The 25,338-nt window shown below is 45.8% G+C and overlaps 1 protein-coding gene across 1 annotated transcript in view; it reads left to right on the top strand.

The window, feature by feature from the left end:
* The first annotated feature begins 5,946 nt into the window (after window positions 1-5,946).
* Window positions 5,947-25,338, top strand: part of LOC124480717 (agrin-like) — a 38,964-nt gene continuing 19,572 nt past the window's right edge. Inside the window, exons 1-2 of the mRNA XM_047040280.1 lie at window positions 5,947-6,436; window positions 7,813-8,074. Coding sequence (XP_046896236.1) covers window positions 6,248-6,436; window positions 7,813-8,074 — 451 coding nt within the window. The 5' untranslated portion in view covers window positions 5,947-6,247. The remainder of the gene's footprint in view (window positions 6,437-7,812; window positions 8,075-25,338) is intronic.

Below are 25,338 nucleotides of genomic sequence, written 5' to 3'. Positions count from 1 at the left end.
AATTCTCTTTAGTCACACTAGCAACCAGCTCACTGTCCTCGTAATGCAAATTCGATATTTTCTTTTACATCTACAAGCATGTGTTTGGTAGCCAAACACTACTACCTCTGGACACTGGTCAAATTCACCCTCCAGACAAAGCTAATCAAAGCAACCTTTATGATTCCATAAATAAAGTATATGTTTTTTGGTGGCCTTCTATCAAACATAAGTTACAGTAACACGACTCAGATTCATATTCAATAAGCGTTGGTGTAAATCCAGTTGGTTATTCTCACTTCCACTGGCCTCTATTACCAAGAGAGGAAGCATCAGAGACTCTGGGATTGCATTGGCGTGATTCGATATGAGTCAGATGTGAAAGTATGTATGTGAACATCTGTTTCCTGATGTTGTGGGAGGCTCTCGTCCACTACCTGGCCGTATCCAAACATCGCACACTAACTTCCACAATCTGGCCTCTGCACTCACCAAGGGTCCCACACCTATCATCAAATAGCAAATGTGCTGCACACTTCCAACTACAATAACGAAAATCATATATGGAGGAGTGTTTGTAAAACAGGCAGGAATTTATGTGGGGCCTGTTGGAATGAAACCAATGTTTTGTTTCAAACATGTAATAAGTACAAGTACAGGTACATTGAAAATTATTTGTCTTGTTCCTCTCTACAGTAAAAGAAGAAAAAAAAGTAGTCTATCCTAATCCTATCAATAAAAGTGTTAAAGTTGCTCAGTTAACTTTGGAGAACTTTTCTTTCTTCAGTCTGGTGTGGTTCGGGTATTGCATTGTTGGGTTTTCTTTTATGTAATTTTGTGTTATTAACCATTGGAAATTCAATCAACTTTAAGTAATAAAAACTCTGGAGAACTAACTTCCTTGGAGAAGGGTCTATACAGAATATTAAACTTGCTGGTTAATGATAGCAAAAAAGGCTGACCCTCTCAATGGAACTAAGTCAACAGCAATCAGTCAGATGAATCAGCAGAACGCACTGACACAGTGACAATGGCGCCTCAGCAATTGGCTAATGCAACCGGGTGGCCATTTTGGAATGAGGGGGCCTGTGATTGAGGAGGTTCTGTAGAATGATGTTCTCTGTTGCAGTGCTTCACTCATCACTCAACAATAGATATTGTGGCAGGTCCACAAGCACATACCGAACATGTACACACATGCACATATATATGTACACATACATACATACATACATACGTACATACATACATACGTACATACGTACGTACATATGTACGTACATACGTACATACATACGTACGTACGTACATACGTACATACATACATACATACGTACATACGTACATACTTACATACGTATGTACGTACATACATACATACATACATACCCATATTGATTCTCAATAGGTTCCTTCCAGGGCCAAGATGCATTGATCAAATGCTAATGCTAATACACGAGTCAGATGGAAGAGGTTTTTAGAGAACCAGATGTAGGCCCGTGGTTATGGAAATGAGAGCTCATTTCGATCTAATTTACATCAAAGGCTGATTGACGGAATAGAGAGGATGAGAAGAGGCGAAAGCAAAAGTTTCAGAAACACCATCATCAATCGCTTTTGCTTCCTCTCAGACAATGCAAACTCATCAGTCTGCATTGTCTGTCTGTGCAACTTGAGAGCCAAATCACTCTAGTTTTTTCTTTGCTGAGAAAACCTTAAATTCTTTCTATCACAGTGTGTACTCCTGGTAACGAAATTAGTCTGATGTATAGTAGACAGGTTTTAATTTCCATTTTGTCTACTCTGGTGGCTTGGGAGACTTGGGCGGCCCCGATTGTGCTCATTTCCTAATGGACTCGCTACAACGTCTGCCAAAGAGCAGCATCCATAAAATAAGATGGACGGTAATACTGGCCATCCTGCGGAGACAGCCCCAGCTATGACACAGACGTCTCGCATGTCTCCAAGACTTAATGTAATGTCCCTCACTATTAGTCCGAGTTATGTTGCTGTTACTGTTATAGGAAATACATACACTGAGTAGGCTATATGACAGCCATTCCGGAGACTGAGGTCATTTGCATCTCCTACTGTACATTTTCCGTTTTCACAGTCCTACTTACGTAAACATGTATGAGCCAACACAGAAGTACTCAGTGATAACAGATAGCGATGCCTGTTCAGCGGATGCGAATTATTACTGTAACTCTCAACTAAGGTGAACACGATCCATCCCTCTTTCAAGAGAGGGACAGAAATACCTGATTGGCCTAATCTGGTTTTCTTCAGGGTCAGTTTCCTATCTGTGTTAGCAACTGTGTCTGGCAGTCATTTAAGTTTAGATGAGGTACTCTGTGCTGTCAGAGAGAGAGCCCTGAACACCCCACTGGAGCTTTGTCCTACAGGTTCTCCAGATTGTCATTATAGAGATAGAGACTGTAATGAAACGCAATGTTTAGCCATGTCTAAATCTTTGTCATTTTAGTGAATTAGATTCCTTGATGAGTTCTGCCACACAGAGTATAAATGCCTGTGGTCAGACAGTGATAGGACCAATACTGCATCTGTGTCTGTTTCTGTGTGTGTGTTTCTGTGTGTGTGTGTGTGTGTGTGTGTGTATGTGTGTGTGTGTGTGTGAGAGAGAGAGAAAGATAGATGGAGAGAGAGAGAGTGAGAGAAAGAGAAAGCAGTAGAGTGTGTCTGTTCATCTGAATGACACACTCCACTACCAAGCCACAGTTCCAGTCATCCACCACAATGCATCCAGATGGGGTCTGTTTGCCTGTTTGTTGACAGTGTTAACAGACTACAGGAAACATTGCACCTCTACTCAAACAGTAGATAAGAGTGTCTGCTAGCTCTCACTGTCTCTCTCTCCCTCTCTCCCTCTCTCCCTCTCTCACTCTCTCTCTCTCTCTCTCTCTCTCTCTCTGTCTCCCTCTGTCTCTGTCTCTCTCTCTCTCTCCCTCTCTTCACCTGGAATATAACGTTCAATCTCTTCTACCCTACTGGAGAAGAAAATAAAAGTGTGCGTGTAAGAGAAAGAGAGAGGCATGAGCATTCCAGCGAAACAGGGAAGATAAAACCAGGTGTGAGAATCACTCTCCTGTATAGACTTGAGATCACAAAGCAGGACAACACCTGGCAGTCGACAACCTGTCCAGCTAAACACTGGCTGTTTGCTGCACATCCACTGTTTGCCTTGGGAGAGGAGACTCCGATGGGATTGAATGTCATTGGCAAATGCCAGAGCACTGTTTTCTCCTGGACCAGCCACTCACACATCTTACTGTAACTTTGTGACAGAGCCTACAAAACTATGGAACAATTTGACAAGATGCAAACATGCAATTTTGTGCTGTGTGCTGTTATGGATTTTAGAGTCTTTGTAGTTTGTTAGGGGGTTCTACAACAGTTATGTATATTATCATATTCAAATTGAGTATTATCATGCAGAAAAGAGAACGAGAGGGGTTTTATGATACACTCGGAAGCAACCAAAACAACATTATTTTAATCTTTTTTAATCTTTTCTCCTTGAAACAAGAAAACAAATGTCATTATCATAATACTCTAGACCGAGCACATTGCTCGGTAACTTAAGGAGAGCTTCCATGCTGGGCTTTCAGTCAGGATAGTTGCACGGAGAGACAGTAAAAACAAGCCATGTCTGTAGGCTTTGCTACGCTGGCGAGGATACTGGACACTGTGACCGTGGACACGGGCAGATGCCAAGGAAGCCAGCCTCCCTATTATGTTCCCAAGCTGATACCTGATAATGGGGATAAGCTTGTCCTCTGGAAAACAAAAGAGCTACAGCAGACTCTTTTGATAACGTTGGAATGTGTGTGTGTGTGTGTGTGTGTGAGTTTGCATGAGTTAGTGTGTGTGTGTGTGTGTGTGAGAGCTTGCATGGGTTAGTGTGTAAGTGTGTGTGTGTGTCTGTGTACAGGAATGGGGTTACTTGCGCTAATGGTGGCTTGTGAATCTTTTGTGAGTAGTTTAACACACACACACGCAGAATACTAAAAGACTGGGGCAAGGGGAAATTCCTATTCACAACCTAAAGGATATTCACAACGCAATTTTGACAACACAGAACAGATAGTGATTAATTATAGGAGGCATTGTGCATTATTTATGTAGTATGCATTGGGGGATATCACTTACATGAATCATTCACAGTAGACTACGTATGGCACAAAGAAGAATATAAGTTACGTTGATAGTTGAACTGCGACAATTTCATTGATTGGACATGGGATTATGACAATGCGAGTACACCCACAGTGTTGCAGTAAAGTCAACAGCCGGCCAAGGGCTATAAGTTTAAGTCTACACTGCAATTTTTTCAAAGCTAAAATAATTCACCCTTCTTTTTCTTGGATCCACAATATTCATATAAAAACTATGTTTTGTTCCCTTAAGTATATATATATATGTTATATATATGTAATAATTTTACAGGTAGGTTTAATGCACGTAGCTTTTTGGACATGATCACTGTCTGTGAGACTGTAAACATTTGCTTATATTAAGAGGCAGAGAGGCAGAGGGTTCACAAGACCAGAACACACAGTCACATGGCTAGATAATGTCCCAGTGCCCACATTATCCTGTTTTTGGTATTTACCAGTGTTGCGTACTGTTTACTGTGAAACAATCCCTCATGAAAGATTAGATAGGAGCAAGAGACCAAACCAAATCTATATAAAAATCTAACAGAAGTAATGTGTGGGAACATTTGTAATACTACTTCTAAAAGTCAGCATGTTTCTTTTTTTTTTCTCTATAATTATTTCTCCTTCACTGTTTTCTTGACAAATAACCAATGAAACAGTCTTCCCAAAGATGGCTGCTTGTTAAAGCTTGTTTACTTCTGGACACCTTTGTGTTGAAATATTTGAGGGATGAGAGGTACTGTCACAAGACAATTGATGGTGAGATGAAACATGATGTTTCATGATTTGGATGGTTCTCGGCTGGGAAACATGCCCCATAGTCAGAAACATTCTCTTTGTAGAGAGTACTGAAGACAACTCTGCTCAGATCAAACTATTATTATTAGGCTTTCTTGCACTTCAGCTATAAATTAGGGTTAAAGTAATATTACCTCAACAAACCAATGTATAAGTATGACTGAGCCGAATATTAGATCTTAAATTTGTTTTGGTAGCAATAAAGAGAGATGAACTGAATTGAGCCTTTGAGTGAGAAATAAAATAAGAGCTACTGTAACATGAACAATTTCTGCGAATATAGTTTGTCAGTAGGCCTATTGCGCATCGCCAAGCCTGTCATTTTCCAGGAATAGATTGACGGGTAGTTAAAATTACAGCTTTTGAAAGAGGGGAAATGGCTGCAGTGTCTGTTCCTCAATGGGGGCTGTAACAAAACACACGGAACCATTTACAGACATTTAGGATGGAAATCTTTAATACGAGGAATTATCAGATTTTAGTGGTGGGGCAAATACTATTCAACGTAGTTCAAGGCTGCTTATTTGGTCGTTATTAAACTCATAGATTATTTATTTTAAGATATTTAGGCTATTTACAAGTGATTAAACCTAGTTTGTACATAGTATACATAGTAGTAGCTTACATAAAAAGTATTTATGAAACCTAAAAGTTTCTTGCACGCCATTTGCGAGTAATAATGTCCAAATAACAAAGGGATTCTACATTTATCGATGTGTTTTGTATGCCTAATGTTTATAATCAACAAGCTTATTAAAGGGAAGTAATAAATTACAAATGCTTTTTCATCACCATTAGAAGTTACCCAAATAATAAAGAGATTTAATGCCACTTGCACTTGCCCTAAAACCATTGTTTCCCATGTGGATATTGTGTCGTCTGGGGCGCAATCTCTCCAATGGGTGGCGTTTTACACCACTGTCAGCAACAGCCATCCTCAACCCGCAAACCAGGTCCCTTCACTGCCCATATCAGCAATTCAGACTACATGCAAATCAGGAACGTCATTCTGAAAGAACCGAGTGTGAGAGAGGGGGAGAAGAGCAGCGCATTCCTTGAGAGAGAATCCTACCCTTTTCTTCTCTCTGCCGGCTTGCAGCGAGGGAGCACAGATCGTGCAGCAGATGCATGACATTTGGTTCAAATTGAGGGAGATTCGTGGTCTGTAGGGAAGTTGGGACAGGATTTTAGGCTATTCTAAAGAGCGGTTATTGCTTATCACAGTTAATACCTGGCGTCGTGAAGCAATTTAATCTTTTCGTAACTTTTTTGCGTTCCGTTTTGTGACCATGGGTTCACAACGGATACACTTGTACGGGTGTGCAATGCTCATAGTCGCGGTTTTCTGTCAACGATGTCATGGAAGTTGCCCGGAGAAGGAGTTGGAAAAAAGGGAAGAGGAGGCAAACGTAGTTTTGACTGGTACCGTAGAGGAAATCATGAACATGGATCCTGTGCACAATACCTACTCTTGCAAGGTAAGTTAGCCCCAACGTTACTTCAGTTTGTGTTGAATTCATTGACTGCCCATGACTAGTCCAATACGAAAATGTTACAAAGTCGCTCAGAAACTCAATACTGTATGCGTCGTGCGATATGTAGGCTAATAGAAAAATAGCACCTGTCAGAGTAGTAGGCTAGCCTAGCCAATGTTACGATTAAATACAAAATCGAATGTGACAGCTGACGTTTCTTTCAACTTCTAATATTTGTGTTCCATCCCCAAAAATATTTTAGTCGGCATCAGGTGTGGTGCTTAGCCCCTTGCCGTCAAGTGAAAGAACTGTTCGAGCTGTGAGCACAGTTTTAACAACATGGTTTTTAAATGTGTCCAGCATTTGGAGGTTTCGTATGAGTTAAACCATCATCAATTATACTACAGGGCTGGGCCACTCATGTATGTAATCACCCCAAACATCCGATGCTGTATTCACATGCTGTGAACCGCCATGAACTTTGACTTCCATTACAGAACTTCATACATGCAAGACGATCCCATTAAACACAAGGCCTAGTATAAATGACTAGTGTTACTGCTGTGCAGATTATAGTCCTGGCACAACCCAGAGTCCAGGGCTTTGTTTTAGTTACAGCAGGTGCTGAACTGCTCTCTTGTAGTCGTGTGAGCAGCAAAGGGATGGTCCACAACCTTGCTGAAAAAAATCAACAAGCTCAGATCTTTCTTTATAGGGAAACAGCAACACAGCCTACCTCAGCTAACTCATACATCCGTCTTACACAAATAGAATGATCTAGTCTTGGCCATTTATAACACGAAAAAACAAACATACACAACACATTTTCTGTCCACAAATCTTTCCATTTAAAAAAAACAAGCAGTAGGCAGTGCCTGTGGTATTCTGACAGCGCTGTGTCTGTCCCATGACATGAGATTCAGAGGGAGCAGATTAGAGGCACACTTCTCCCATTCTGGGAAACGGAAACCACCCACCACCAAAATGGAATGAGTCCACAGAGGAGCCTAAAAAGGGAAATCTGTCCAATGAAGAGAAACCGTCTGCTCTGATGCGATTAGCCAAGGTTACTGCGGAACACATGCAGTATGTTGTCATTCCACCCTCATATTTACCCCTGTGTAATAACCCATACTGCCAAACCATAATACCATGTAATTACATAAGTATTCCTATGCAATGACAACGCTATTACCACAGGTATTACCACAGTGCCTAAGTACACTTAGGGTAAAGTGTCACCAAAATGACAGATTGAACATGATTAAAAAAGACGTGAGCTTGTCTGTGACCTATTTTATTGAGGAGAACCTCTCTGGAGAAGCATAAACAAAAAATATCTTGACCCCGTTGTCCTGTCTCCCGTGACCTTTGTACAGGTGAGAGTTTGGCGGTACCTGAAGGGTAAAACCACGGTCAATGGTGAGATTCTTCTGGATGGCGGAAACAAGGTGATGATCGGTGGCTTCGGGGACCCGGGCATCTGTGACAACCAGGTTGCCACGGGCGACACGCGCATTTTCTTTGTGAACCTCGCCCCGGAGTACATGTGGCCTGCACACAAAAACGAGCTGATGCTGAACTCCAGCCTCATGAGAATCACGCTGCGTAACCTGGAGGACGTGGAACACTGCGTGGACGGTAAGACGCCTTTATTGCTTTGTGCGTTCGTGAACGGTATGTTTCCGACACTGCTGCCTCGGTCTCAACTGGCAGTAAGAGGTGGGGACTTTGTTCTTTTGAGCCATTCGCATGTCCAATAATGTTGGGTGGTTGTATTTCATAGATATGGTATGGCAGACGTCAGTGTTGTGTAAAAGGGTGTTTAAACTCCCGGCAGTAGTTCATCACTTTGAGAGATTCTTTGATTCTTTTAAGATTAGTGGTTTGTGAATTAAATAGCTCTAGGCTCCCTGAATCAATTTTTTAACTTCACTCCGATACATTGGGACACCTGAGTCATTTTAGGAGCTTGGTTGTCATGGTGATGCCTGGGCTTTTCCCAGGCTGACCTGAAATTGTGGTGGGTGTGTCTTCTTTGATAAACACCTTGAAGGACAACAAGTAACTTTCCTGATGTTTGACTCCTGATATTCGACCCTGTCAGTGGGCCGTCTCAAAGTCAGAGAGAGAAGCTCTTCAAGTGACCTGCGACACGGGGGTATTTACCGGGGATGGAGTTTCACAGTTGACAAACATGTTCCCTCTGTGTTATCGCCAAAGTTTAGGTTCTGTGGAAAACTGACTAATGTAAGTTTCTTATTTGACTAGTCTGAGGAAGAAAGGGTAACAGGCAGAAGCAGGACGCAGAGAACGAATGAACAGATCAGGCTTGTCTGCGCTTCAGAACAGGCCAGAGCTTCCTGAATGTGAGGTGCGAAACAGAAGGAAACAGAAGACATGAAATACATTTCAGCCAGCTGCAGTCTTAGATACGGACCACTTTTTGGGGGAAGTTAGTTCAAACTTTTTGCTTTTCTTGTTAGTTCTTTTCGCCAAGAAGTCATTAGTCAGGCACGATGAGAGGGTTTGTATAGCCGTGACTAATAAGGCCTAATATCTGCCATGACTGTGCCTATGTTTGCCCTCAACGCATGCAAGCGAGGCTTGTTACTCCTCGGCTTCTGCGGGTGCTTGACAATGCTGGCAGTCGTTCAAAGTCAACCACTCATGCAGGCCTCACAGACCTGGGGGGAGAAGGTTTCAGGGCTTCTAGAACTCGCTAAGGGCCAATCGGAGCCCATCGTGCTCTTCTTCACTGGGAGTCAGGTAAACGGTGAGGGAATTGGGCTGGTAATCGGAAGGTTGCTGGATCGATTCCCAGCAGTGGCCAAAAATGATGTTGTGTCCTTGGGCAAGGCACTTCACCCTACTTGCCTCAGGGGGAATGTCCCTGTACTTACTGTAAGTCGCTCTGGATAAGAGCGTCTGCTAAATGTAAATGTGTCACCAGTGGTGGGGCCAATCGGAGCCCATCGTGCTCTTCTTCACTGGTGTCACCAGTGGTGTTTGGTAAAATCTGGCACACACATAAAAACTCCTTATATTTCCTGTCCAGACATGAAAAACGGTACTGTTAACCTTTTCTAATGGTGAGTAGCCAACATACCATTATTTTTCTTTTCTTTTTCTCTGTTGTGCGAAGGGAAGGTTGTTGGCTCTAGCGATCACTGTCGAGAATGTGTCTTTTTTTGGCGTGAGTGCTTTGAGTTTCGAGAGGGTCTTGGCACAAAAGATTTAGCTGAGCATCCTATTTCACATAACCTAATGTGCTGAGGGCTAAGTGCTTAAATACTGAAAATTAAGACTCAATTAAATGGTGAATAGAACTAATTATTCCTTTTTGTCATAAATAAGATCAATACCATTTTGGAGGTTTGTAGGACGTTTGTAGGACGAGGATGTTTGCACAGTGCAGTACTCTACACTACTTACATGCTAATAGGCCTATGCATTTTTCACGCTTAGGTCTAATCCTTTACTGTATGGCATGGCCTGTAAGAAAAAACAGACAGCTTGAACACCTCATTCAAAACATTGGCTAAAACCTGTGATGCTTCATGTGAACTGCCAGTCTGATAGAATCATTTGTTTTTTTCTGTGGATCAAATTGACCAAGATGATTAGATTGCATTCCTCTTTCCCATGAAGAAGGAGTTCTGAGGCTCGCTATAGCGCAAAATTTTAATTAAGAAAGTCAAGTTGGATCTCATCTTGTGTGCAACCACCATGCGCTCAGGAGACTGTGGATGTTAGTACGGCCCGACAAGACTCTACCTGCCGCTTTCTCATTGTACCCTTCTCTCCTTTCTCCTCATTCTCCACATTTTCAATAGTCAGGAGAGACAGAGGAATGCTTGGCTGAGCAGGGTGGGGAGGCACGTTGTCAAGATGTGGAAGGAAGGAGAAAAAAAAGGGCTTTGTGTAACTTTCTCTGGTAATGATGAGTTTTGAGGATGAGTTTGCTGAGGGAAAAAAAAGATGATTGATGTGGAAAGGTAGAGAGGGAGAAGAGAGTTAGAGGGGGGGGGGTTTATTTGAACCAAGAACAAATTCCTTGTACAGGTGTGGACTTGGAATTTTTGGGGATGTTTTGTTTGTCATTTACCACTCCGAAAGAGCGACCAAAGCTCTGTGGAGATGGACGCCTCTCTGCATCATGTCTCCTCCCTCACCCCTCCACTCTGCGGAAGCCAGCCTCGCTAGGATAACACCTTCATCTTGCCGAGGTTGCCCTCCCTGAGATTTCAGTAAACACACACGCCGGCGGGCACTCTTTAAAACACCCAAGTAGTATTTCTCTCCCTGCACGGACAAGCCAACCGCCTTCCTCCAGGTTTGAATGTGCTATCTCTGTTTACTGGGCCTCTCTGACGCGTTCCGAGACTGAATGATGAGAAACGCAAAAGCCACTCTCAGACTGAGATGCGCGCCCCCCCCCCCCCCCCATTGTTGAGTTACACCTTGCAGGAGCCGATAAGAGACAAGCCGCAGTGCTGAATCTTCCCATCCTTTGTCTGCTCCGTGAGCAACTGTTCAGAGAAATGTTACCACATTTAATTGTGCCACGCACCGAATTGTCAGATAATGTGACAAAATCAAACCGGAGCCATTTGTGATGCTTCACGACACAATGAAGCCACGGTCTGAAACAAATGAAGTGAGGGATTCAGGACTTAAACATGAAGGCCCGGGGCTTTATTTTGTGTAAGGGAAAGGGAACATGTTTGTTGTAATTTCTCTTTTTCCTTTGCCCGTAAAAAAGAAAGAGAGAGAGTGAGTGAGAGAGAAGCACTATAGACACACACACAGACACACAGACACACACAGACATACACACAGAGAAAGCCACAGCAAAAGGCCTGGGAGTGATGGAAGGAGGATGCCAACTTGATGGATAGGCGTCGAGGGTACAAGGAAATGTTATCTCTCCCGCTCCGTTTATCAGCTGTTTTTGTTTCGGCTCAACCTGATGCCAGTATAGTCGTCCCCTCGAGGCTTAACAAGGCTTCTTCTTTTTACCTCTTTGTGGATCCTCTCCTCTCCTTTTGAGTCCTCTCTTAAAGAAGTCCTTCAGTGGCAGGTTTATAGCAGTGCAACACCTGTCTCCAATAAGCGAAGAGATGATCCGTCCTTCCATAGATACTAAAAGGGGCCACACAGTGTAATTGGGTGCGTGTAACCGAAGCACGACAGTTGCTCTCCGCAGTCGATCTAGGGGACCATATAGGCTGTTTATGGTGTGTGTATAGCTGCTGTATATCACTTGCGCTCTACGTTGTGTGCATAACCCCATGAGGGCTGTCGGTGAGCAGTATGGGGTTAGCCAGCTAAACCGGGATTGGGATGAGGGTCCTGATTTGCCGGCAGGTGGTCTTGCCTAATGATGGGCGAGCAGACAGGTCTGCGGAATGCTCCTCGGAGTGGGTGGGATGTTGAGTGAACCTCCCCCCACCCCCCCCATCCCCCCCCAAAATCCAACCCCCCCCAGCCCCTCAGCGTTTCTCTGGTGAGTAAGCCTTGGCCACCGGAAAACCGTTCTGCGTTTTTCCCCACTGTTTGTTCAAGGAAGAGGCCTGGAATGTCTTGGAATTCCCCCCCCCCTCCCCACACACACACGCAAGGCCCTACCTGGATCCCTCCCACTTTCCCCCCTTCCCTCTTTCCAACCCTTCGTTATCAGATCTCAGACGGCAATAATGGAGTGAAAAGGAAAAATTAGGGGAGGGAGATATGAAACGGAAGACTTCTCTCGTTTTTTAAATTCTCCATGCGGAAGGAGCACACGATGGAAGAACCTCATAGACACGCATAGGAAGCTGAATCAGAAGACAGTCGAACCCTTGTTCAAAGGACCTGCGTGTTGCTACCAGAGCTTCAAAAGGAAGCAGCGTTTGTTTGTTTTGAGATAGTGAGGGGTTGTTTTGTCTGAGGGGTCATTTGTCAGCCATGGTTAATCAGTGACTCGAAAGGCTCTAGAAGATGACTAAGTGATGCAAGAGCATGCTGGAATGTGGACTGCACTTCCTTTTTAGACTACTTACTTAGTCACTCACACCAGATAAGATTATCAGCGAGGACACACCAGCCATCAAAATATCACCCTCTTGTACGAGACAAGTGTGCATACTACTGAGTATGTGTCAGCATACTTTTTGGGGGCTAAGTAGGATTTGTATTTCCAAGATTGCGGAATAAGGGGAAAGTGAAGGAATTTGACCAAGAATGAATCTGGCTCTCCCCAGATGGGTGAGAGACGATGCAGTCTTGTGTTTTTATCCTGCCTCGTGTTCACAAGAAACCCTTTGTGTTCAGAGAGTCATGGGGAGTCAAAGTCACGACACAGAGAGAGTCACGGGGAGTCAAAGTCACGACACAGAGAGTCATGGGGAGTCAAAGTCATGACACAGAGAGAGTCATGGGGGAGTCAAAGTCAAGACACAGAGAGAGTCATGGGGAATCAAGGTCACGACACAGAGAGAGTCATGGGGGAGTCAAAGTCACGACAAAGAGAGGGCCGACTCGAAGGATTGGACTTTTCTCAGGGTGTCTCTATGGATTAGGGTGTGTGTGCGCCTGACTGTGTGTGTCTGACTGTGTGTGTCTGACTGTGTGTGTCTGACTGTGTGCGTCTGACTGTGTGCGTCTGACTGTGTGTGTCTGACTGTGTGCGTCTGACTGTGTGTGTCTGACTGTGTGCGCCTGACTGTGTGTGTCTGACTGTGTGCGTCTGACTGTGTGTGTCTGACTGTGTGCGTCTGACTGTGTGTGTCTGACTGTGTGCGTCTGACTGTGTGCGTCTGACTGTGTGTGTCTGACTGTGTGCGTCTGACTGTGTGTGTCTGACTGTGTGTGTCTGACTGTGTGTGTCTGACTGTGTGCGTCTGACTGTGTGTGTCTGACTGTGTGTGTCTGACTGTGTGCGTCTGACTGTGTGTGTCTGACTGTGTGTGTCTGACTGTGTGTGTCTGACAGAGTGCGTGAGCCATCTCCAGCACACACATCCATCTTACACAAAAAGAATGATCTAGTCTTGGCCATTTATAACACGAAAAAAAACAAACACAACACATTTTCTCTCCACAAATCTTTCCATTTAAAAAAAACAAGCAGTACGCAGTGCCTGTGGTATTCTGACAGTGCTGTGTCTGTCCCATGACATGAGATTCAGAGGGAGCAGATTAGAGGCACACGTCTCCCATTCTGGGAAACGGAAACCACCCACCACCCACCAGCTAAATGTGCATCTCCAGCACGCACGTATGTGCGTGTACGTGTTGGGGTCGTACGTTAAGACAAACCCATGTGCAATCAGGTGATAATGAGGCTTTGATTTGAGCTCAACACAGAAACAGGGGAGGCCGGAGATGTACCTGTTTGCCAGCTAGCCCCGAGTCTCCAGAGTTTTTATGGATTTTAATTAAAAATGTGGAAGTGGAGACCTTGTCTGGAATACCGATGAAGGGTTCAAAATGAAAAAGCCACGAAAGATAGAAAAGAGGGACAAAGGAGAGAGAAAGAATGAGAGAGAAAGAGAGAAAGAGAGAAAGAGAGAAAGAAAGAAAGAGAGAGAGAGAGAGAGAGAGAGAGAGAGAGAGAGAGAGAGAGAGAGAGAGAGAGAGAGAGAGAGAGAGAGAGAGAGAGAGAGAGAGGAGTGGACCTGTTGGCACTATCTGGCTTCACTCACTGGTCTACCTGTGAGTGTGTTTCTCTTGCCTGATAAGAATCACCAGATGGATGGATAGCTCACAGTGATACATTATCACATTCCTGGCAGTGTGTCACTGCTTGTGTCACTAGATTCACAATGTGGGCTTCACAAACACTAATGTTCGTGGTATAAAGTATGAAAGCCATAGCGACGGTTTACAAAACAATAAGAAACCAAAGCCTCCCTATTGTAATTATGTGTTGGCGCAACCTGTGTTTTAATAGTTGCACAAGCCTGTAGTTGAATGTCATGCATTTTCCATAGGACATTATCTCAAACCCTCATCTCATCATGGGCCATGATTCACGGCACAGTTACGACACATTCAAATAGATATTGTGGCTTCTGACAGATTGGCTTATAGAACGGTCTGGTCCTGAACGTAGCCCCAGGCAGAAAACAGAATTGGAGATTCACATGTACAGTATGTCACTAAAGAAGCGTCCGTAGAGGGGGAAACATTCAATTTCCAACGTGACATTTACAAATGTTACCCTTGCTTGAGAATCAATCAACAGCATAACACAGCAATCAGAAACTGGAAACCATGTAACCAATAGCCACCCCCCCCCCCACACACACACACACACACACAAGAATATGAACAACCTCATCCAGGCAGCATTGTCGTTTCTCACAAGCACAAGCTACACCTCTGCAATATTAGATACACACATAGGTAATGTTAATGACAGTATAAGTAATGCTAATGAGAGTATAAGTAGCGTTAATGAGAGTATAAGTCATGCTAATGAGAGTATAAGTAATGCTGATTAGAGTATAAGTAATGCTGATTAGAGTATAAGTAATGCTGAGGTATTCTTCTTCAGGCACCGATAGGGCACCGTCTCTGAGCCACCTGTAGCTAGAGTAAGAGGAGGCCGCTCAGTTAAACTGCGGAGGAAGCTCCCGCTTCCCCAGCTAGCTCCTGGGCCTCGGAAGCACAGCCAAGCGGAAAACCCCCCTGGATCTCAGACACAATGAGAGCAGCGGAGGGAGGCTGTGGGATACGGGCTTTCTCGGGTCTGGGTCTAAAACAACATTCCCCACTTAGACTCAAAGTGTCTCACGGGCTGGACAGCTGTGGCGGTGGTGGACAGAGCTGGTTCATGTGTCACGTCAGAAGAAGCTTCCGGGTTGTCCTCAGTGGGAAGAAGCAAAATAAATGTAGTCTTTAAAAAATATATGTTTTTAGTCGCTGTCGTGTCCATAGTTTTTAGCAACATCAATGTTTTTATGTTCCTTTTAAATGCACTTTTGGGGGGGGGGGGGGGTGAACTCTGCTGTCATGTCAATGTTTTTTTGGATTTAAGAGATGAACTCATGAGAGGATAATTTGTTCTCGTTCAAAGCTTGTCGGCTTCTTGCTGTTCCTGGTCAGGAGAGGTCAAGAGGTCAACTAGGGAATTTACAACGTCGGTCTATTATTTGTACACTTTTATTTGTAAAAGCCCCACTTAACAAGAGGAAGGTAGCCTTTGAGTTTCCTCTGTGTGTGTGGCTGTGATATAAATGTTAGTACAGTCCCCAAGACATAAAGCATGTTAATGAAGTCATTCAAACGTCTTCCAGCCCTTGTGTACTGATGTCATTCAGAAACAGGAAACAGGAAGTATCTTATTACCAGAACGTCACCACCGCTCCCCTGGACGCTGGGTGTGGAGGTGAGCTTGACCCGGCTTTGGTAAATATTTAAACCCACCCTGCTGGGGTTGTTTCCTGAGGTAGCGTGCTGAGGCATCTGCTGTGCCAGTCAGCACTCCCCCCCCCCTCTTGATCTGTAATGTTAATCAAGCGCCAGTTTCCCAATCTCTAATGCTACTCCAGGGAATTGAACCGTTGGAAAATGTCAATCCGAGAGCTGTGTTTGAATTGAGCTGTGTCTCACCTTTTCACCTGTTTCTCTGTATTCAATGTGTGCCCAGTGAGGTGAATGAGAGGCTTCAGGAGTAAACTATAGGAACCTGGATGCCGCTTGATGGTGCCGGCAGTTGTTAGGCTTCTTTGGTGAACTGGCTCAGTAATGGTGTCTTATCTGTCCTCTGCGAGTGTATACAGAAGGTCTAAACACAGGCCTTTCCCGCGGCCTTGTGCTCTCCCGCTCATCACTGCCGTCTCTATCGCTTCCTGTCGCCCTCCTCATCCCTATCTCCGCTCCACAGCGGGTCAAAGTCACCCCTAATGACCACAGGACTGTCTCATCCTATTCCCTCGCACGGTCCTTGAGAAACCCTGTTTTGTGGGAAAGGTCTTGACCCGTTTCCCTCCTTTTCTCTTCCTCTGACTGTCGGCTTGTCATCCCTGTCTCATTGCCAGTCACTCATGGTGCATGCGTGTTTGTCAGACGTTAGATGTCTGCCTACCCCGTCGGAGGTGTGTTGAGTGTCTTCACATCTGTCTCTCTATCCGTCTGTCAGTTCCTGCACCTCTCTATCTCCTCACCCTTCTCTGTCATCGTCTCTATCCAGCCGTAGTAGCAGGTGATGGTTCTCTCTCTCTCTCTCTCTCTCTCTCTCTCTCTCTCTCTCTCTCTCTCTCTCTCTCTCTCTCTCTCTCTCTCTCTCTCTCTCTCTCTCTCTCTTTTCTCTGTCTATCTGTCTGTATGTCTCTCTCTCTCTCTCTCTCTCTCCCCACCCTCTCACACACACTTTTCCCACACTCCTTCTCTCCTTCCTCTGTGTCTGGAAGCAGATCTGAGGCCAGTCCACCTGTAATTAGGCTGGAATCTGGGTTGTAAAGCTGCTATAGTCTAATAACCAGGTGCGGCTTGGAGACCTGAGTCTGACAAGAGAGAGAAAAATAAAACAACCTACAACTCACTCTCCCAAGTTCCACAAGGTGCTTGGCCAGGTAGCTTTCAAACATCAATTGTGCTTCTTTTATATTTAATTCACCCAATAGGTCTCTGGTATTTTTTAAGTTAAAAGTGCTTGGGTGATTTTTCCAGTTGGTTGGTCTGAGTGTCTCTCTGCTCATCTCAGTGTGCGTGTGTGTGTCATGCATGCATGTGTGGGATATCATATCTGTCAGGGGGGTTGGAAGGGGAGTAAGCTGATTGTTGACAAGTCCCTGACATTCATCTCTGCTTTATCTAGGGCCTCAGGAATGCTCTTTTACTCTCTCCCTCCCTCTGTCTCTCTTGTCTCTCTCCCTCTCTCCCTCTCCCCTTTCTCCCTTTCTCCCTGTCTCTCTCTCCCTCGCTCCCTCGCTCCCTCTCTCCCTCTCTCCCTCTCCTCTCCCCTCTCTCCCTCTCTCCCTCTCTCCCTCTCTCCCTCTCTCCCTCTCTCCCTCTCTCCCTCTCCTCTCCCTCTCTCCCTCTCTCCCTCTCTCCCTCTCTGTCTCTCTCTCTCTTTCTCCCTTTCTCTCTCCCTTCTCCCTCTTTCTTTCTCTCCCTCTCTCTCCCCCCCCCCCCCCCCCCCCCCCCTCTCTCTCTTTCTCTCTCTCTCCCTCTCTCCCTCTCTCTCTCCTGAGGCTTTGCAGCCCTTCCCACCAGGCCAGCCCCAACGAGCCAAGAGATTTGCCAGGCTGGAGAGTAGCCACTGGGACGCTTCTGTTGTTTTAGCCAACAATGGCAAGGAAGTGTTGGCTTTCAGAGGCAAATACCATCTGACACAGGAAGTCTCAGTGTCACACACAACCATGCGACCTCGCTGGAAAAGGCTCAGGATGGCTAGGTATTAAACTAAGCTGTACAATGTAAACATAATTTCTCTTTAGATTTCAGCACAGTGAATGCTGGTGTCCTGGTGTGTGTAGTTGGAGGAGATACAGAAACAAGTTTGAGATCCCGGCAGTAAAGAGGGACGTGGTGCAGAAAGGAGGAGAGATGAAAGAGCAAGGGGACAGCAAGGGAGAGAGAGAGGGAGGGAGGAATGGAGGAGTGCAGGGAGAGAGAGAGGGAGGGAGGAATGGAGGGGTGCAGGGACAGAGAGAGGGAGGAATCGAGGGGTGCAGGGACAGAGAGAGGGAAGCGGGCCATCTCCCCTGCTTTGGGTCGGGGCCTTTATTATCGTCTGTGAGATGAAGTCATCCCATGACCAGCCAGAGAGAAGCTCCACTGCTCCATCGAGAGTTACACTTATCCAACACCGTCTCTCTCGCATGTCCTATGTGTGTGTGTGAGTGTACTGGACATTTATTTGTGTGTGTTCTGTGGGTTGAAAAAATGTCTCTCTGTGAGTTTGTGCATGTGTCAGTTCTTAGTGCAGTGTCTTAACGATCAACAAGCGAGACGGAAAGTGACAGAATTCACATTAAACTCCAGTTTTTTATTCAGTCACTTATGTCACACTTGAAGAAGCATGGTAAGCAGAGCAAAATGTCTTCTACCCTGTAAGCCAGCTCGCAGCGTTTATCTGATAGAAAAGGGAATCTCTGCCTGAGGGAACAGGTTCCATCAGTGACTACCGCCAGAGGTGTGCCCAGAGCTGCCTCTCACGACTCTGCTTGCCTTTTCGTACTTTGCCTATCTCACAAGATGAACATGACCATGGAACATTTCCATATGGCAAAGTCAGCCATTTTGAAATGACCAAAGTTTAGTTAAACTTTCTGACAAGTAATTTTTTAATCCATATTCAGCCCCATTGAGATTTGAGTTTTCCCATTTAGGTGGCAATGTTTGGGACTGGAAGCTGTACGAGTTAAGAGCTCTGAGAAAACCGACGAGATTTAAGAAAGTAGGTATTCAGTTGGCGGAGAAGGACTTTCTTGACGCTTTACTAACTTTGCCCGTGAACTATGTCAGATTGAAGCCGTTCCTTCAGGGAGAAAAAACCCCTCCGTCTCTTGAGCTTGGTACATAAAGGTATTGTTGAAATGCAGCGTCTCGACAGGAGACAAGTCTGAGCGTGTTCCCCCTAGATGTGTTTGATTCTGGAAGAAAATGTAAATGTCATCTGTCCCACATGGACTGGCTGCAAATATTTGCTTCTTTAATCCAATGAGCCTGCCAAGACTCCTGTGGACCAATCGGTATAAATTGGCAACAGATCTAAAAAACTGGTTTTATTCTCTTTTGTTCTTCTGGGTAGTCTGTTCCTAAGACCTGCACTAACCTGCGCTTTCCTCGCTATCAATGAAGTTATCAATAGTTCCATGAACTTAATATGATCAGGCATTGGGTGGACGCCCCGCAAAACAAGTCACTTGGAATTCCCCTCGGGTCCTTCATTTCAATGGGTTCCGGGGCCATTCCCTGGAAGGTCAGGTTGACTCAGAACGATCTTATCTCCCAAATCCCACTCTAGTAAATCAAGACGGGCATCACACAGTCCACTCTCTTTAACCTAAAGGAGAGAGGGTTCAAAGGTCAGAGGTGAAGTCAGGGGCGTGTACCTATTTTCCTGGAAACCAAAGCATGTATTGTAAGTAGGATTCATTTGTATATTTGATTGGTGCTCACCTGTGGATTGATGCTCAACATAACTACTAGCTCACTCATTTGAGATGTGCTGTAACTTTGGAGTGTATGTCTGTGTGTTTGTTAGTTGGTGTTTGTGCGTATTCTTTCTCCAGAGCCTAAAAGCCCACACTCTTTAAGCACAGATTTCTCTCTCTCTCTCTCTCTCTCTCTCTCTCTCTCTCTCTCTCTCTCTCTCTCTCTCTCTCTCTCTCTCTCTCTCTCTCTCTCTCTCTCTCTCTCTCTCTCAGTATCTCTCTCTCTCAGCATCTCTCTCTCCCTCTCAGTCTCTCTCTATCTCTCTCTCTCTCTCTCTCTCTCTCTCTCTCTCTGTCTCTCTCTCTGTCTCTCTCTCTCTCTCTCTCTCTCTCTCTCTCTCTCTCTCTCTCTCTCTCTCTCTCAGTATCTCTCTATCTCTCTCTCTCTCTCTCTCCGTCTGTGCAGATTGAACTGGCTGGCAGGATGCTGGCGGAATCTTGATCAGGGCAAATTAACATGGAGACAATGGGGGAAGTTCAAGTGATTTCTCCTCTCTTTCTCAACCCTCTCTCTCAAGCTCATTTCTCCCTCTACCACTCTTCTCCTCTTTCCCTCCCCTTCGCTTTGGTCTTTTCTACCAGAGCTGCCCTCCCCCCCACCTCTTTTTTTCCATGGGTGTCTTAAGAGACAGAAGAGAACAACAGTGGGCAGGATGGAGAGATCGGCTCTCTTCTCTACAGTAGAGTGCTCTGAATGGGCATAGACTCTACTCAAGAGGACAGAGCCCTCTCTCAATGCCACCCCAGTTATAATGAACTCCACACACACACGCGCGCACACACACACACACACATACACACACACCCTCATGCCCCCACGCTACCGCAACAGACAGAGTCAGGGCTAGAGCCAACTTTCTGTCATTCCCGTCTGCTTGAATACAAATATAAACCGTGTTCATACATGACGCAACATACGACACTTGCTTGAGCTCTGCCCCTCACTGTCATTTTCACTTATTGGAATAGACAGGATGAACCCTTTCAACGGCACTGGAAGGATGCTGCACTCCGCCTATAAATATCTGAGATATTACCAGCCACCAAGATGCATACAAGAGGGAAAATACTAAGCGTCATGAAATCTTTTACTGTGATTTGGTCAGTGAAAATAGAAGATGAATGAGATCTCATAAGAGCATAACAGAAGTCTACAGCGATGATGATAGCACTCTTGTCACTGAGCTACATCAACAGTTGTCGGTTCACCTCCCCGACTGAGTACCACCAGTATCACCCTAATAAAAACATAACAAAGAGGATAGGGTTCCTATCTTGCTGAACATCCCCTCAGCCTGTAGGAAGATAGGTTTGGATCTGGGAACTACAGGTAGTGTATATCTGCTGGATTACCTTCAGTCAGTCACGGATGTTGTGTTTATGGATTCGCTCGCTTTAGCATCTCTTGTCTGCCAGTGAGGGGGTCTGAAATTAGATCCAGGATGCAGATCACCGATTGGTCCACACTGCGACGGCCTGACAGGTTAGACCGCTCTGCTCGCTGGGCAGGGTTTTATCCGAGGAAGAATTTTATTAGGATGCGTCAAGCAGGCTTTTTGTTTAATTAGGGAGACTTGCTGCGGGAAAAGCGAGGTGTTTGAAATTGTTTGGAATAGAATGTCAGTCTTTGTGTGTGTGTACATGTGTGTGTGTGTGTGTTTGGACATGTTTCAGGGAAATAGCAATGCTTTCTCCCAGTAACCAGGGTAGAGTGAGTCTGGGCTTTAACAGGGCTCCCTTGGAGAGTGCCCAATCACTTTTTAATCTTGCCTTTTTTGTTGGCTGGGTGAGTTTCTGGAATTGAAACGCGAGAAGAACAACGTTCTTTTTTCCCGACAAAAAGCTCAGCTATGCAATCTCCAAGTGAGACAATCGCCGAAACATCTAGAAAGATCCGGCACTCCACTGCAGGTGTTTGAAAACGGAGGGGTGCGTTGAGTCGAGTGCTTATTTAAGTACATTTTAAGTTTCCATTTGCCTGCAGAAGCTGGTATATTTTCCAAATGATGAATACAGCAACTGGAAAAAGGGGGTTTCACAACATTGAATGAGAACATAAATCACTTAGCCCTTCTATAACCAGTCCTTTCATATCACTCTCTACAAAGGAAAGGCAGGACCAGGGCAGGGGAGGAGGCCAGTTGTGGAGGGACCTATAGGCTTTGTTGTTGACTCCAGTCTTTAATGTGTCTCAGCCACCTGTCCATCATCACGCCTGACAATGCCACAAAGACTCGGAGGGCCAGCTCAACGCACACCTTGGGCCCTACCCCCGGGGCTTGGAAAATGGTACGTTCTGTCCCGTCTTTCAGATGTGTGACCTGGGACACTGAACTGGAAGAGACGTATGGGGCAGAGGAGCGGGGGGGGGGAGTAAAGAATAGAGTGATTAGGACTCTTCCACCCCCACTCTTAGCCTCTGGCTTCCTGGATCAGGAGCCTCAAGTTCAGGACAGGAGTGAGGAAGGGTGGGGTGGTGGATTAAGGAGAGGGACCGTGGTGGCTCTGAAGAATCGGCGTATTGTTGCGGCCTGCTCATCAAAGCGTTAAGACAGCTCTGAGGCAGGAGAAGGGGGGAGAGGGGGGAGAGGGCTCTGGAGGCACAGTCCTGGCATGCTCTCTCTCTCGCTCACTCTCTCTCTTTTTCCCTCTCGTGCTCTCCCTCCCTTTCCTTTTCTCTCTCCCTATCCCTCTCTCTATCGCTCCCTCTTTTTCTCCCTCTGTCTCTATCTGAGCTCTCTCTCTTTCTCTTGCTCTAAACTGGATAGAGGCATCCAAACTCTCGTTCCACATTTTCTCTTCTTTTCTCTTCAACAAAAACTTTGAAATGGGGTGAAAGGACACACACATGCACTCAGACTCACACACACAGACTCACACAAACAGCATACACACATTCTCTCTTTGCCTGGTTTTATGTAACCACACACACACACACACAAACACTACTGTGCTCTCCTTCTACACTTAACTCAATTTGTTGTCCTGGAAACAGAGGTACCCAGGGCCTTCTCTGCTGGAGATGGTTTCTACACGGTGTGCGTGGTGAGAGCCCAGGATCACGGAGGTGGTCACTACTGACTTTCAGGACTAGCTAATCCCAGTATAATCCAGTACCAAAACATGGGTCTCAGAAAAGAAAGAGAGAGAGAGGGGGGGAGAGAGAGGGAGAGGTAGAGAGAACGACAGAGAGAGTGAGTGTGAGAATGAAAGAAAGAAAGAGAGCCCCCCCCCCCCTCCACCCCCCACCCCACCCCCCCCGTTCCCTCACTTCTGGGTCAGGGAGACAGGTTCTCATGTCGGCAGATTATTCACGGAGATTTCGTTCTAAATGAGGTGAAGTTATTGCGCTCCAAAGCAGGGCTTTATAAGTCTCTGCCAGGCCTTGAGAAGTTCTATTGTTCTGTCTCCCTTTGTTGCTCCGCGTATCAGAGCAACCTGACCCGGGACAAATACTCCACTTGACTTTAGAACCAGTTACAGAATAAATTATTGTACTTATAAATAACACAGGTTTTTATAGGTAAACAGGAATTTGGTGTATTCGGGTTGACGTGGACTCATTCTGCTGTAGTTGATGTGTAAAATGCAGTTGTTGATTTGTTTCCCGGAAACTACCGCAGAATTTGGTTTGAAAAGTCATGACTGCTGTGGTATGGCAAAGACTGAAAAAAGGCCTGTTTGTTTTAGGGTCAAAACGGAACCTAGACTGTGTCACAGATCCGAGACCACCACCTAACACATACTTCAGACATTCTAAACAAAACTCTCCCATGGATGGACAGTTTCTGCAGCTGTTGCTGTTACCAGTCCTCCGTACCTGCCTTACGGTGGCACTCAGTCCAGCACTGGAGCTGATCCTGGGCCGTGTGTGTGTGTGTGTGTGTGTGTTGAGCAGGGCTGTAAATGCCTGCATGCACAAACACTATGCTGCTTTGATGTCCAGGCCGCAAGGTTGCTCAATGTTTGGCGTGGACAGAGAAGGACTGTGCTTATGTGTGTGTGTGTGTGTGCACTGCCGTGAAGAGATTAACGCCCTACACACACACGCACACACACATACTCTACCCCCTTCTTTTCTCTAAGTATTTGTCTCAGCTGTCTACCATAGCCTTGTCTCACACTGGAATTCCTCGGTATAGATCCTCACCTGGAGCACTTCGCCCCAAGTGACAACATAAGAGATATTCTGTACCTTTGAAACTGTCGATGAAGGTCCGAGCATAGATACATCAAGATTTAAATGTTGGCGAGCATCAGGGAGTGTATCACAACAGACAGTGTGAAGACAAAACCCTCCCTAATTAAACGTCCCCTTCACCCCTCCCCCAGGGTGTCGCCTCAGGGGGCCCGGGGTGCAGGGGGCAAGGCCAGGCCACACTGCCCTCCCACCCCCCCATCCATGCTCCCCTGAGGTGATTCTCTATTTATCCAGGCCTTTTGTCTGCTAATGACCTAGCCACGTAAAGTTAGCCTCCTCATCCCCAACACATTAGGGCTCATTTTACCTGATGGTGAAGTGTCCTTCTCCTTAAGCCCCTTAGGGCTCTATGGTCTGCACCTGTTGGTAGTTCACCCACCGCCTTTCTGTGGGATTTGCCTGTTGGGATTCGAGAAGGGGATGTTGTTCTGAGGCCTCAGCGTGGCCACTGCATACTGTCTCCACCACTTCCCTCGATGGCAGTTTATAGAACAAGAAAAGACAGGAGAGAAACACTCACGCAAGTCAAACTGCCGCAGGATGAGAAGCGGCTGTAGACCAGAGAGTGAAGACTGCAGACAGGCGCTAGACAAAGAGAGGCCGTTGTAAAAAATAAAGAGTTTCAATGATGGACAAGGGAGGACAAGTATGTACTGTGCACATCATTTGTCTTTACGACTGTTTTTTTGCTGTCTCATCCTGCTCTGAGAGAGGTTGAGCACAAACCCTTGACGTCTGTCTGACAAACTGCTGGAGACAGCTCTGGTTGTCCTTCAGTCACTAGTAATGTGGTTGTGGGGACAGTAAAGGGAGCAGGAACGCTGCAGTATGGAGCTTCTGGGTCTTTCCTGAACATTCTCTGGACCTTCTGAACCGCTCCCTGGAACATATCGATTACGACCGTATCCAGGCTTTCAAATGTATTATAATTTTTTTGATTCATAGTCTTGGAAGTCGCTCGATGTATCGTGTACCTTGCCTACCAAGCCACTGTGACAGATTCCAAGGCACAGACACAGTGAGGGCTCCGGGTGTAGCGGCGGCCTTCACATTAGCATTCTCTGGCCCACTTGCTGCTAAGTGCCTCAGTACCTGCTTGGTTGCTAAGGAAATGGCACTTAGGTAATGAAATGCCCATCGCTGACAAGGGCACTTGATTGTGCTGAGACTGAGAGAGCTGGGGTGAGGGGGGGGGGTGGGTGGGTTGTGAGTGAGGAAAAAAGGAGAGAGGTAGAGAGACGGAGACAGAGAGAAAGAGAGAGTGGGGATGGGGAGAGAGACTTGAAAAAAGAAAGAGAGATGAAGGGGAGAGAGAGACAGAAAAAAGAGAGCAGGTCGAAAGTAAGAACGAGGGAGGGGAGAGAGAGCGAGGAAAAGAGAGAGAGCGAGAGAGAGAAAGAGAGCTGAAACTGGGGCTGGATCCAAGTGTACGTTAAGCACATAACAGGCAGCCAGCAGGAGGACCTTAAGAGGAGTAGCCGGTGGGTCAGGCGTTGGCAGAGTTCCCATCACCTTAGGACGGGTTTGTTGAAACACTTTGTAGGGCTGCAGCTC

The sequence above is a fragment of the Hypomesus transpacificus genome, chromosome 18, assembly GCF_021917145.1.
Source record: "Hypomesus transpacificus isolate Combined female chromosome 18, fHypTra1, whole genome shotgun sequence".
Classification (NCBI taxonomy): domain Eukaryota; kingdom Metazoa; phylum Chordata; class Actinopteri; order Osmeriformes; family Osmeridae; genus Hypomesus; species Hypomesus transpacificus.
Note: the sequence above shows the minus strand (reverse complement) of the source record. Positions and strands in the feature narration are given on the sequence as shown.